The sequence below is a fragment of the Musca domestica genome, unplaced genomic scaffold (assembly GCF_030504385.1).
Source record: "Musca domestica strain aabys unplaced genomic scaffold, Musca_domestica.polishedcontigs.V.1.1 26, whole genome shotgun sequence".
In the NCBI taxonomy this organism is placed as follows: domain Eukaryota; kingdom Metazoa; phylum Arthropoda; class Insecta; order Diptera; family Muscidae; genus Musca; species Musca domestica.
The window spans coordinates 11,293,810-11,307,350 of NW_026712283.1; the positions used below are offsets into that span (position 1 = coordinate 11,293,810).

General features: G+C 33.8%; 1 protein-coding gene across 1 annotated transcript in view; it reads left to right on the forward strand.

Annotated features, from left to right (window-relative positions):
- The first annotated feature begins 306 nt into the window (after window positions 1–306).
- LOC101895792 (myosin-13) overlaps window positions 307–13,541 on the forward strand; it is a 32,110-nt gene continuing 18,875 nt past the window's right edge. Inside the window, exons 1-12 of the mRNA XM_059123914.1 lie at window positions 307–916; window positions 4,794–5,650; window positions 6,534–6,851; window positions 6,908–6,943; window positions 7,059–7,235; window positions 7,356–7,451; window positions 8,799–8,972; window positions 9,035–9,287; window positions 9,359–9,447; window positions 11,830–11,979; window positions 12,127–12,195; window positions 12,265–12,348. Of these exons, the coding sequence (XP_058979897.1) occupies window positions 4,964–5,650; window positions 6,534–6,851; window positions 6,908–6,943; window positions 7,059–7,235; window positions 7,356–7,451; window positions 8,799–8,972; window positions 9,035–9,287; window positions 9,359–9,447; window positions 11,830–11,979; window positions 12,127–12,195; window positions 12,265–12,348 (2,133 nt within the window). The 5' untranslated portion in view covers window positions 307–916; window positions 4,794–4,963. The remainder of the gene's footprint in view (window positions 917–4,793; window positions 5,651–6,533; window positions 6,852–6,907; window positions 6,944–7,058; window positions 7,236–7,355; window positions 7,452–8,798; window positions 8,973–9,034; window positions 9,288–9,358; window positions 9,448–11,829; window positions 11,980–12,126; window positions 12,196–12,264; window positions 12,349–13,541) is intronic.

Sequence of the window (13,541 nt, forward strand, 5' to 3'; positions counted from 1 at the left end):
CTCATTGCAAATCCTCAGAGATAATGCAACGAACTTTCTCTCCCCCACTCTGTTAAGTGTGAGCTTCATTGTACCGTGGCTCACAGACACATATGAGTATTCTTATCAGATATTCTCATCAGCAACTCCAGATGGCTGAGATTATGGAATACAAATAAAAGAGAACTCATGCTCTGACTCTGGGTGAAAGAGGAGGTGGAGCACCAAACAAACAAACACCCAACATCTCAAGGCAGCAGCAGCAGACACCAATGAGCAGAATAAGGCAGCAACTATTTCACCTCAAAAACGCTGTTGGGGTCTGCTGCTGGCTTGTCGTCTCACAGTCACATATTGGCGGTTTAGAGGAACGTATCACGGCGCGATCAACGGAATACGAATTTCGCAAAAGAAGAAATCGTGCGAAACAATAACGGCGCAAACTGAAATCGTGTGTGGTAGTAGCTAGCATACAAAAGACGGACCCATTGCAAAAGAAGAAAAGAATCCGAAATGAGCGAAAAAACACTCAACACCACGAACACGGGCAACAACAAATCATAAAATAAACATATAATCGAATATTAATAATAACAACAATAAAAACAAACAAGTGACGTCAAAATTTGGGTATTTGAAAAGTTCGTCGTCGTCGTCGGTTTATTTTGGCTTGTGTGCTGTGTTTTTCGTATGTTTCAGATCTCCTTAGGGGTGCATATGTACATATCGAAGTCGAGTGTATTGGGACGCAAAACGTCAAGTCGAATAACAATAACAGCAACAACAACAGAAAAGACAACACAAATATTGTAAATCTCAACAACAATTATAAACAGCTGCTTAAGTTTTGTAAACTTCCAAGCGAAAACATCGAGACCGGGCCGACAGTCGGGAAGTGGGGAAGTGTGGGACAGTAGGAGGACAGACGACGCTTATGGTAAAAGTCAATATCTGGAAATTGCGAAGCGGTGATTGTTTTTTCAAACAAACAAAAATAAAAAATCAAATGCGTTACTAAATCCGTTACCATTGACTGGCTAACACGCCAATATGTTGTTCCAACACATGGCCAACACCGCCAGCCACATCGTAATTTTATGCGACAACGCGCTTAGTGTGCAAAAATTCAATGCCAAACGAAATGCGTTTGTCATGCGTAAATCTGAATGAGTTAACATTTCGAGTTATGCGACTGGGTCAGGTTACCCCCCACTCACCTGCTGTCTGGTAGTTTCTTTCTAGTTTCATTTTTCTGTCTCGTAGACCTGTAATTCCAGATGACAGAGAATATGTGTGTGCGAAACCAACCAGACACGAGGTTGGTTAGTCCATAAGAATATCAGTTTCTACTACAGCAGCCATACCGAATGCACCACACCGGGGTCCAGACACCATCGCGACACAATGACAAACTCGAACAAAACGAAACAGAATGAATGCAAGTCAAAACTTAACTTTTTAAATGATCGCCGCTGACCTTTCATTATTAAATGTAAATAAATAAATGAATGCGCCAACGAACGACAGCAATCACAACGAACGCAACACAAAAACAATAATCGCGAATCAATGGTGCAGTTGCTTGTTGGCGTTTTTGTTATTGTAAATTGAAAAGTGTGCCACTCGAATTTCTTCGCAAGAAAAAAACTTGGAATAGTGAGAGGAAATATTTTCATGGGACTAAAATAGTCCTACATACTGTTATCGACCGGATATTCTGCAGAAAATATTGTTATCGACCGGATTTTCTATAGAAAATAGGGTTATCGACCAGATTTTCTATAGAAAATATTGTTATCGACAAGATTTCCTATAGAAAATATTGTTATCGACCAGATTTTCTATAGAAAACATTGTTATCGACCAGATTTTCAATAGAAAATATTGTTATCGACAGGATTTTCTATAGCAAATATTGTTATCGACAGGATTTTCTATACAAAATATTGTTATCGGCAGGATTTTCTATAGAAAATATTGTTATCGACAGGATTTTCTATAGAAAATAGTGTTATGGACAGGATTTTTTATAAAAAATATTGTTATCGACAGGATTATCTACAGAAAGTATTGTTATCGACTAGATTTTCTACAGAAAATATTGTTATCGACGGGATTTTCTATACAAAATATTGTTATCGGCAAGATTTCCTATAGAAAATATTGCTATCGACCAGATTTTCTATAAAAAGTATTGCTATCGACAGGATTTTCTATAGAAAATTTTGTTATCGACAGGATTTTCTATAGAAAATATTGTTATCGAGAGGATTTTCTATAGAAAATATTGTTATCGACAGGATTTTTTATAGAAATTATTGTTATCGGCAAGATTTTCTATAGAAAATATTGTTATCGGCAAGGTTTTCTATTGAAAATATTGTTATCGGCAAGGTTTTCTATAGAAAATATTGTTATCGGTAAGATTTTCAATAGAGAATATTGTTATCGACCAGATTATCTACAGATATATTGTTATCGACCAGATTTTGTATAGAAAATATTGGTTTCGACAGGATTTTCTATAGAAAATATTGTTATCGACAGGATTTTCTATAGAAAATATTGTTATCGGCAAGATTTCCTATAGAAAATATTGCTATCGACCAGATTTTCTATAAAAAGTATTGCTATCGACAGGATTTTCTATAGAAAATATTGTTATCGACAGGATTTTCTATAGAAAATATTGTTATCGACAGGATTTTCTATAGAAAATATTGTTATCGACAGGATTTTCTATAGAAAATATTGTTATCGACAGGATTTTCTATAGAAAATATTGTTATCGACAGGATTTTCTATAGAAAATATTGTTATCGACAGGATTTTCTATAGAAAATATTGTTATCGACAGGATTTGCTAAAGAAAATATTGTTATCGACAGGATTTTCTATAGAAAATATTGTTATCGACAGGATTTTCTATAGAAAATATTGTTATCGACAGGATTTTCTATAGAAAATGTTGTTATCGACATGATTTTCTCTAGAAAATATTGTTATCGACCAGATTTTCTATAAAAAGTATTGCTATCGACAGGATTTTCTATAGAAAATATTGTTATCGACAGGATTTTCTATAGAAAATATTGTTATCGACAGGATTTTCTATAGAAAATATTGTTATCGACAGGATTTTCTATAGAGAATATTGTTATCGACCAGATTATCTACAGAAATATTGTTATCGACCAGATTTTGTATAGAAAATATTGGTTTCGACAGGATTTTCTATAGAAAATATTGTTATCGACAGGATTTTCTATAGAAAATATTGTTATCGGCAAGATTTCCTATAGAAAATATTGCTATCGACCAGATTTTCTATAAAAAGTATTGCTATCGACAGGATTTTCTATAGAAAATATTGTTATCGACAGGATTTTCTATAGAAAATATTGTTATCGACAGGATTTTCTATAGAAAATATTGTTATCGACAGGATTTTCTATAGAAAATATTGTTATCGACAGGATTTTCTATAGAAAATATTGTTATCGACAGGATTTTCTATAGAAAATATTGTTATCGACAGGATTTTCTATAGAAAATATTGTTATCGACAGGATTTTCTATAGAAAATATTGTTATCGACAGGATTTTCTATAGAAAATGTTGTTATCGACATGATTTTCTCTAGAAAATATTGTTATCGACATGATTTTCTCTAGAAAATATTGTTATCGACAGGAGTTTCCATAGAAAAAAGTGTTATCGACAGGATTTTCCATAGAAAATGTCGTTATCGACAACAGGAATTGTGAGAGGATTTTCTGCAGAAAATATAGTTATCGGCAGGATTTTCCTTAGAAAAAATTGTTATCGACAGGATTTCTATAGAAAATATTGTTATCGATAAGATTTTCTATGAAAAGTGTTGTTATCGACAAGAGTTTCTATAGAAAATATTGTTATCGACAGGATTTTCTATAGAAAATATTGTTATCGACTAGATTTTCTACAGAAAATATTGTTATCGACAAGATTTTCTATAGAAAATATTGTTATCGACAAGATTTTCTATAGAAAATATTGTTATCCAAAGGATTTTCTATAGAAGATATTGTTATCGAAAGGATTTTCTATAGATAATATTGTTATCGGCCAAAATTTTCTATAGAAAATATTGTTATCGACAGGATTTTCTATAGAAAATATGGTTATCGACAACATTTTCTATAGAAAATATTGTTATCGACAACATTTTCTATTGAAAATATTGTTATCGACAACATTTTCTATAGAAAATATTGTTATCGACAGGATTTTCTATAGAAAATGTGGTTATCGACAGGATTTTCTATAGAAAATGTGGTTATCGACAGGGTTTTCTATAGAAAATATTATTATCGACAGGATTTTCTATAGAAAATGTGGTTATCGACAGGGTTTTCTATAGAAAATATTGTTATCGAAAGGATTTTCTATAGAAAATATTGTTATCGATGGAGTTTCCATAGAAAATATTGTTATCGACAGGATTTTCCATAGAAAATATTGTTATCGACCAGATTTTTTATAGGCAATTTTGTTATCGACAGGATTTTTTATAGGAAATTTAGTTATCGAAAAGATTTTGCTATCGACAAAAAAAGATTTCGACAGACTCATATATTAATAGGTTCCAATCACTGCATTTGTTCTTATATTTCATGTTTTTTCGATATCATAATGGGAAAATCGGTTATCGTAGTAAAAAGATTTAGATTCTTGCAGTTTTGGAACAGACCATCTGTCGCCACACCTCCGATATTCATGTCAACAACTTTTCAAAATATGTCAAATATCTATCAATATTTATTTTTTTTTAGTATTGCATTTGTTCATTCATTCGTGTCATTGTACATTTTTGGATCCGCAGGACGGAGACCAAATCCCATAAACTCTCCCGTTGCATCTGAGTTCTTCTCCTTGGCGTTAAATTATCTAGATAAAACCAATATCTAAGAAGAAAAATCATTTCCTCCAATCTCCTAAAAATATGCAAAATAATTCAAGGATAAATGATGGCAGACCTCCCCAAATGCCACCACCAAAGCCACAGAGATCACCATCGCTAAATTCAACATATCCAACAAATCCCCTATCCGGTACAAGTTCGTCACAGATCCGTCCCGGACAACAGAGGTTCTCGTTAACACCACATACCATGGGAATGGATGATCGCAATATTGCAGCACAAAATCAAAATACATCCACCAGCCATCAACAAAATAAGCTGCAACATTCTGCCTCCGAAACCTATGCCAAGCCAGAATTTAGACAATGTGCCAGCTATGAATACCAGCCTTCTTCTTCAGCAGCAGCAACGACAAATGTCAAAGCAGAATCCACAAATTTGTCATTTACAGAACATGATAGCGGCTATTCTCCGAATATTTCAGAATGTCAAAGTGGTGCTCCTCCCTCTCCCACACCGGGCTATCCGCCTACCTATGTGTTGCGCAGTCGAAATTCGGCACCTTCAACATCGACAAATGTCCAGTGTCTGCATCCCTTTCAGGCCAGATCATCGTTGCCGGATTCAACTGCCGCGTATTACGAACACCAGGTGCAGAAATTTAGTCCCACCTTAATTGGTGATTCGTCACGAGTTAACGGAGTTCTAAACGATGTTTATCGGAATCGGTTGAGAGATATTGATCAGAATGCTGAGGGGGATGTGCATGTAAGTACGCTTATAAAAATGTTATCGATAAAAAAATATTGTAATTGTCAAGATTCCTATACAAAATATTGTTATCGACAATATTTTCTATTAAAAAATATTTTTATCGATAATATTTTCTAAAGAAAATAAATTTATCGGTAGGATTTTCTAAAAAATTGTTATCTACAAGATTTTCTATAGAAAATATTGTTATCAACAGGATTTTCTAAAGAAAATGTTGTTATCGACAAGATTTCCATTAGAAATTATTGTTATCGACAAGATTCTCTATGGAAAATATTTTTATCGACAAGATTTTCTATAGAAAATATTGTTATCGACAAGACAAATATTGTTATCGACCAGATTTTCTATAGAAAATATTGTTATCGACCAGATTTTCTATAGAAAATATTGTTATCGACCAGATTTTCTATAGAAAATATTGTTATCGACCAGATTTTCTATAGAAAATATTGTTATCGACCAGATTTTCTATAGAAAATATTGTTATCGACCAGATTTTCTATAGAAAATATTGTTATCGACCAGATTTTCTATAGAAAATATTGTTATCGACCAGATTTTCTATAGAAAATATTGTTATCGACAACATTTCTATAGAAAATATTGTTATCGACAACATTTTCTATAGAAAATATTGTTATCGACAACATTTTCTATAGAAAATATTGTTATCGAGATTATTTTCTCTAAAAATATTGTTATCGAGAATATTTTCTCTAAAAAATATTGTTATCGACAAGATGTTCTATAGAAAATATCGTTATCAAGAATATTTTCTCTAGAAAATATTGTTATTTCTCTAGAAAATATTCTTATCGATAACATTTTTGACCAGATTTCTACAGAAAATTAACATAATTGTCCTATCTACTAGCTTCAATTGGCCACATATAAAGAATGGGTTGATATGCTCCTGAAAGTCAATGAATCGACCATATCAAATATGGAAGAACTAGAGGCTGAAGTCGCTGAGCGCTTGGAATTTTTACAGCGAAAAGTCAGTTCAAATTGCCGCCATAGTCAAGGCAATGAATTATTGAAATGTCGCAAGGACATCAATACCCTGATTAAATTTATTCGCGAATCCTGTCAATACGATGTCATGAACGTGAGCGGAATAACATTTGAGACCATATCACCGGACATGGTGTTTGGAAATGTTGAAGGAGCTGTGGCGGCAACACAAATGGGGGTGAGTCAAATGGTGGCAAATGACAAAATTTATAAGTTATCGTTCAATTTTTTCAGAATTCCTCAGATCCCGAAACTATGCAAAGAAATATGGTTGGTAGACGCTCTTGAATTCGAATTGCCTTCTCCCCTCTTTGTTTTGAACTATTTTTAATAAAATTTCAATTTCTTGCTAAATCCTTTACCCGTCCTTATCTTCTCGCCACAGTTGTATGCCAATCTTAAAGCTTTGGCCTTGGAGGTAGCCGAGAAACACGATGAAGTTCGTGATTTGAAACGCCAGGTGGTCTGCCTCGAAGATGAAATACAAAAAGCCACCAAGAAAATTCAATTCAAGGATAATGTCATACAAAAATTACGCGATGACCTCAAATGCTATACCAAGGTAGGGCTTTTTCTTCCAGTGTATTAGAGTTGTCAGAATTGTCTTTTTTTTTTTTTTTTGAAAATTCAATTCGAAAAGAAAAAGTAGGGAAAAATATAACATTCCTCTTATCATTCATAGAGTCCTGTGGAGACGTGCTCAAGTATGCCGCAGCTTAATTCCGATACACCGCGCAGTGATCCCTCAACATTGGTCTCTGAGGACAATCCATCAAGGGTAAGTCGGGCTAAAATACAATTCGAGTTCTAAATTGTTATTTTTGAGGAATATTTTTCAAAGGACTTTTGAAGGCATAAACATGGATTTTTAACAAATATTTTTCAAAGGACTTTAGGAGGCATAAATGTGGATTTTTAAAAAATATTTTTCAAAGGACTTTAGGAGTCATAAACGTGGATTTTTAAAAAATATTTTTCAAAGGACTTTAGTAAGCATAAACATGGATTTTTAACAAATATTTTTCAAAGGACTTTAGGAGGCATAAACGTGAATTTTTAAAGAATATTTTTCAAAGAACTTTAGGAGGCAAAAACGTGGAGTTTTTAAAAATATTTTTCAAAGGACTTTAGGAGGTATAAATGTGGATTTTAAAAAAATATTTTTCAAAGGTCTTTGGGGGCAAAAACGTAGAGTTTTTAAAAATATTTTTCAAAGGACTTTAGGAGGCATAAACGTGGATTTTTAAAAAATATTTTTCAAAGGGCTTTAGGAGGCATAAACGTGGATTTTTAACAAAAATTTTTCAAAGGACTTTAGGAGGCATAAACGTGGATTTTTAAAGAATATTTTTCAAAGGACTTTAGGAGGCATAAACGTGGATTTTTAAAAGGACTTTAGGAGGCATAAACGTGGATTTTCAAGACATATTTTTCAAAGGACCTTAGGAGGCATAAACGTGGATTTTTAAAAAATATTTTTCAAAGGACCTTAGGAGGCATAAACGTGGATTTTTAAAAAATATTTTTCAAAGGACCTTAGGAGGCATAAACGTGGATTTTTAAAAAATATTTTTCCAAGGACCTTAGGAGGCATAAACGTGGATTTTTAAAAAATATTTTTCAAAGGACCTTAGGAGGCATAAACGTGGATTTTTAAAAAATATTTTTCCAAGGACCTTAGGAGGCATAAACGTGGATTTTTAAAAAATATTTTTCAAAGGACCTTAGGAGGCATAAACGTGGATTTTTAAAAAATATTTTTCAAAGGACCTTAGGAGGCATAAACGTGGATTTTTAAAAAATATTTTTCCAAGGACCTTAGGAGGCATAAACGTGGATTTTTAAAAAATATTTTTCAAAGGACCTTAGGAGGCATAAACGTGGATTTTTAAAAAATATTTTTCCAAGGACCTTAGGAGGCATAAACGTGGATTTTTAAAAAATATTTTTCAAAGGACCTTAGGAGGCATAAACGTGGATTTTTAAAAAATATTTTTCAAAGGACCTTAGGAGGCATAAACGTGTATTTTTAAAGAATATATTTTACAAGAGGATCATCCCATATATATTTTTTTTGTTTAAATCAAATTATAATTCTTTCATGTTTTTCGTCTTTCACGCACAGTATTTGGACGATGTCAGTTCGCAGTTTGAATGCTTGAGTCAAACCGAACACATGGTCGAGGAGAAGGTAAAGACGCTGCACGAAGAGCTAGATGAATATTATGATTTGCAACACAAGGATGAAATGCAGAGGAAAGAAATGGAAAAGAGAATAAAGGAAATAGTAAGGAAATCAGTGAGTTTCCCTTTTTCAGTTTTCCGATTTGCATGTCTTTTCAACAAATTTTCTCTCTCTAGGAGTGTGAAAAAGTAACAGCCTATCGCAAATTAGACTTTATGCGGCGACAACTCATTGACTTGGAAAGTTCAGCTCTGTCCGAGACCACCACCACCTCCAATGAAGCCGATAATGATTCCGGCATTGGTTCGAAAAATGAATTCGATAAGGATGCCAAGATTTTGGAGACAATACGAAAACGTTTGCGCAGTCTCAATGACAGTAACTTCGAGCTGAAACGTCAGGTGCAAACTTTGCAATTGGAGAATAATAGTAAGCTGATTTTCAGAAAGAGGTGGAGGGGGTTGCGGTTTTATAATTGACTCGTTTTTCTTCGTTTTCAGAGTTATCCACAAATTTGGAATCTACCAAATATATTTCGGAACGAAATAGTGAAACTTTGAGGAGTGTTGCGGCTTTGCTAAATAGCCTGGTAAGTAAAAAAATAAATTAGAAAACAAATTTCCTAAGAAACCAAAACCTTGAAAAAATATCCTTAAAAATCCACGTTTGGTCCTTGAAAAAAAATATTCCCAAAAATGCACGTTTGGTCCTTGAAAAAATATTTCTAAAAATCCATGTTTGGTCCTTGAAAAAATATTCTTAAAAATCCAAGTTTGGTGACCTAGTTGGTCCTTCAAAAAATATATCTAAAAATCCACGTTTGGTCCTTGAAAAAAATATCCTTAAAAATCCACGTTTGGCCTTGAAAAAATATTTGTAAAAATCCACACTTAGTCTTTGAAAAGAATATTCTTCAAAATCTACATTTGGTCCTCGAAAAAAATATTCTAAAAAAAATCCACTTTTGGTCCTTAAAAAAATATTCCTTAAAATCCACATTTGGTCCTTAAAAAAAAAATTCTTAAAAATCCACATTTGGTCCTTAGAATAATATTCTTAAAAATCCAAGTTTGGTCACCTAGTTGGTCTTTGAAAAAAAATTCCTAAAAATCCACCTTTGATCCTTGAAAAATATTCTTAAAAATCCATGTTTGAAAACAAATTCTTAAAAATCCATGTTTGGTCCTTGAAAACAAATTCTTAAAAATCCACGTTTGGTCCTTGAAAAAATATTATTAAAAATCCAAGTTTGGTGACCTAGTTGGTCCTTGAAAAAACATCTTTAAAAATCCACGTTTGGTCCTTGAAAAAATATTTGTAAAAATCCACGTTTGGTTCTTAAAAAATACACTTTTGGTCCTTGAAATTTTTTCTTAAAAATCCAAGTTTGGCGACCTAGTTGGTCCTTGAAAAATAAATTTAAAAAATCCACCTTTGTTGCCTTCTGGGTCCTTGAAAATCTGCTTAGAAAATATCCTTTCAAATAGTAATATTTTTTTTTTGGTTTTCCATACCCTCAGCCATATGGCTATAGAGAATAGATATCATTTGATACGGTCAAAACATACCTCATCGGCTTTAAACCTTTGGTCTCTTTGGACAAAATCCATTTTAGGCCATTTGGAGTTGATCAAGGGGTCCGTCGGTCCGTCCGTCTGTCTTTCTGGGCTGGGTGATGCGCCCGATAACCCTCGAAGGTAGTATCCGATTTGGTCCAATCTTCGTATATCGAAATATTATTATCAAACTTGGATCGAAACCGGAGATGAGAAATATCGTTCCACTCCTTCTGGTTTCTCCTCCACAAAAGGTCAAAATTCTCAGAGAAATTATTTTAACTCATAGAAAGAGAAAGAATCATTCGATTTTTTTCAAAATTTGCAAATCTTAATATTTTTATTAGTGCTAGGTCGGATGCCAAAATGGGTAATATCGGCCCACTCCATCAGGTACCTCCCCCACAGAGGGTTAATATTTTGAATAATTGCATCATTAATAAAATGTGAAAGAAGGATTCGATTGTGTTCAAATTTCGCATGTCCCAATATTTCGGATAACCCTAGGTCTGATATGAAAATGGGGGTAGATAGGACCACTCCTTCTGGTACCTCCCCCACAAAGGGTCAAAATTTTGAATAATTTTAACTCTTATAAAATTTCAAATAACAGTCGGACTGTCTTCAAATTTTGCATATCTCAATATTTCTACCAACACAAGATCTGGTGTGAAGCTAATAGGCATCGGACCACTCCTTCTGGTACCTCCCCCACAAAGGGTCTAAAATTTTGAATAATCAAAACGCTAATAAAACGCAAAATAATCATCTGATTCTTTCCAAACTTCACAAATTTTAACATTTCATCCGACACAAAATCTGGTGAGAAGATGAGTTAAATCGGTCAACTCCTTCTGGTACCTCCCCCACAAAGGGGTTAAATTTTTGAAAAACCACAATGCTCATAAAAAGCGTAATAATCATCCGATTCTTTTTAAACTTCACACGTTCCAATATTTTTATTAAGAGAAGATCTGGTGGGAAGATGGATGATATCGGCCCACCACTTCCGGTACCTCACCCACAAAAGGGGTTGAAATTTTGGAAAACCAAAGCGCCCATATAATGCGAAATAAGCATTCGATTCTTCTCAAACTACACACATTACAATATTTCTAGTAGCTTAGGATCCTTTGTGAAAATGGGATATATCGGTCAACCCCTTCTGGTACCTCCCCCACAAACGGTATAAAATTTTGAAATACCAAAAGGTTTTATAGGCTTCACACATTGCAATATTTTGACTGACACAAGATCTGCTATGAAGAATGGGTAACATTGGCTCACCCCTTCTGGTACCTCCCCCACACAATATTCATAAAACGGGGAGTTAACATCCGATTCTCTTTTGAAATTCGACATATTTTAATTTGTTTTGTTTTTATTTTTTATTTAAATTTGTTTTATTCTCTTAGACTGGAAACTTCTCGTATGCCGAGATGTATAACCATGACAAGGATCAGTGTGAAACGAATCCCTTTTGCAAAGCCATAATGGATATAAAGGGCAGCTACCAGGATAGAGAGAATAAACTGTTGCACACAGTCACCGTGCAAAATAAAAAGGTATGGAAATCAAACTAAATTTGAAGACTAATACCTGATTTTCAGTTTCACAACATTTTGAATATAAGTCTTATCAGAGTTTGGGGTTCCCCTAAAATGGTGGATTCTAGTTTTTCCTTTAATTTAATTGATTTCATTGAATTTCAGATTGAAGAACTCTCAAAAGCCCTGCATGAAAATGAAAAGCTCTTTGGACACCAGCAAAGGCAACGTATGGTAAGTAAAAAAGGATTTTCATTCAAAACTAAACAACACTTATTAATTATCGTCACCATGTCACCTCAGAATCTCAGCGAAGGGGAAGATATCGACAACATAACACCTCCGGCCTCGTTGACGGGTACTCTAACGACACCATCACGACACATGGCCGGATAAGCGGAATAGCACACACACACTCTTACAACGATGAAAACAAAAGTTTAACACCCCCTCACCCCACACTTCATGGCAGCAACAGAAGAGGCAGAGAATGCAGGAGAAAAAGGGAAACCACTTAATTAGATTACAACAAATATTACATCTATGACATCCATTGGGGGCAAGGACATTGCCAGCTGTATGTGCCTGCGGCCGATTCGGCATTAGACGAGGATACTGAGATAACAACAAGGAGCATGGCAGCTTTTTAGACATTAGAAAAATTAATTGAAAATATGCCTCCATGGAGGGGATAATACATCGTCCAATTTTTTTTTTTTTTGGGTTCCGCAGGATCCAGGCTGGCAATAAAAATCCTCAATTTTCTACTTTTGAAAATTCCTTTAAAAAAAAAAAAAATATTTTCAACCCCACCCTATTGTACACGAATTATGTGATTTTTTTTCCATATGTAGCTTGTCCTGCAAGGATATAAAATGTTACAATTCCTTTTGCTTGACATGTTTGATGATTTATTTACCTAGAAAACGTAAAACTAACATTTGTCTAGACCGGTAAGTGACGATGTCGACACACAAACACCAAACCACCCCCCTCCCCCTCCCAAAAAAAAGAAAACAAAATGTAAATTGAATTTAGGTTATCGATTTGAAATTAAATTTAAATTACGATTGTGTTACGACAACAACAACAAATATGTGAGTGCCACGAAAAAATTAGATTTTGTAAAAACCACTACAAATGCAATCTCTTAACACTAGCATAGGATACTATGTTACGAATTTATATAGAGAAAAAAACCGTTATTTTGTATGTAAAACTTAAGCATATAGACATAACAATGTATGTAAAAAAATATATATATGTATATGCATTTCCTTTTGCACCCCATGGCAAAAGCGATGATACAAAAACATACTCTTCTATACATTTTTATTTCCCGCCAAAAATTTGGCTCTTTGGGGTTATGTGAAGCAAAGGGTGAAGTTTTTGGAAAGACAATTCTCGTTTGGAAATTAGAAATAATAACTCAATAATTATACCCTACACCACAAGGTAGTCATTTGTTTGTAACAGGCAAAAGGAAACGAGATAGACCCATAGTTCCTTTTGATGATCTGCATAGAATCACATTCTGACTCGATTTATACATGTCCGTTTGTCTTCCCGCCTGTCCATGT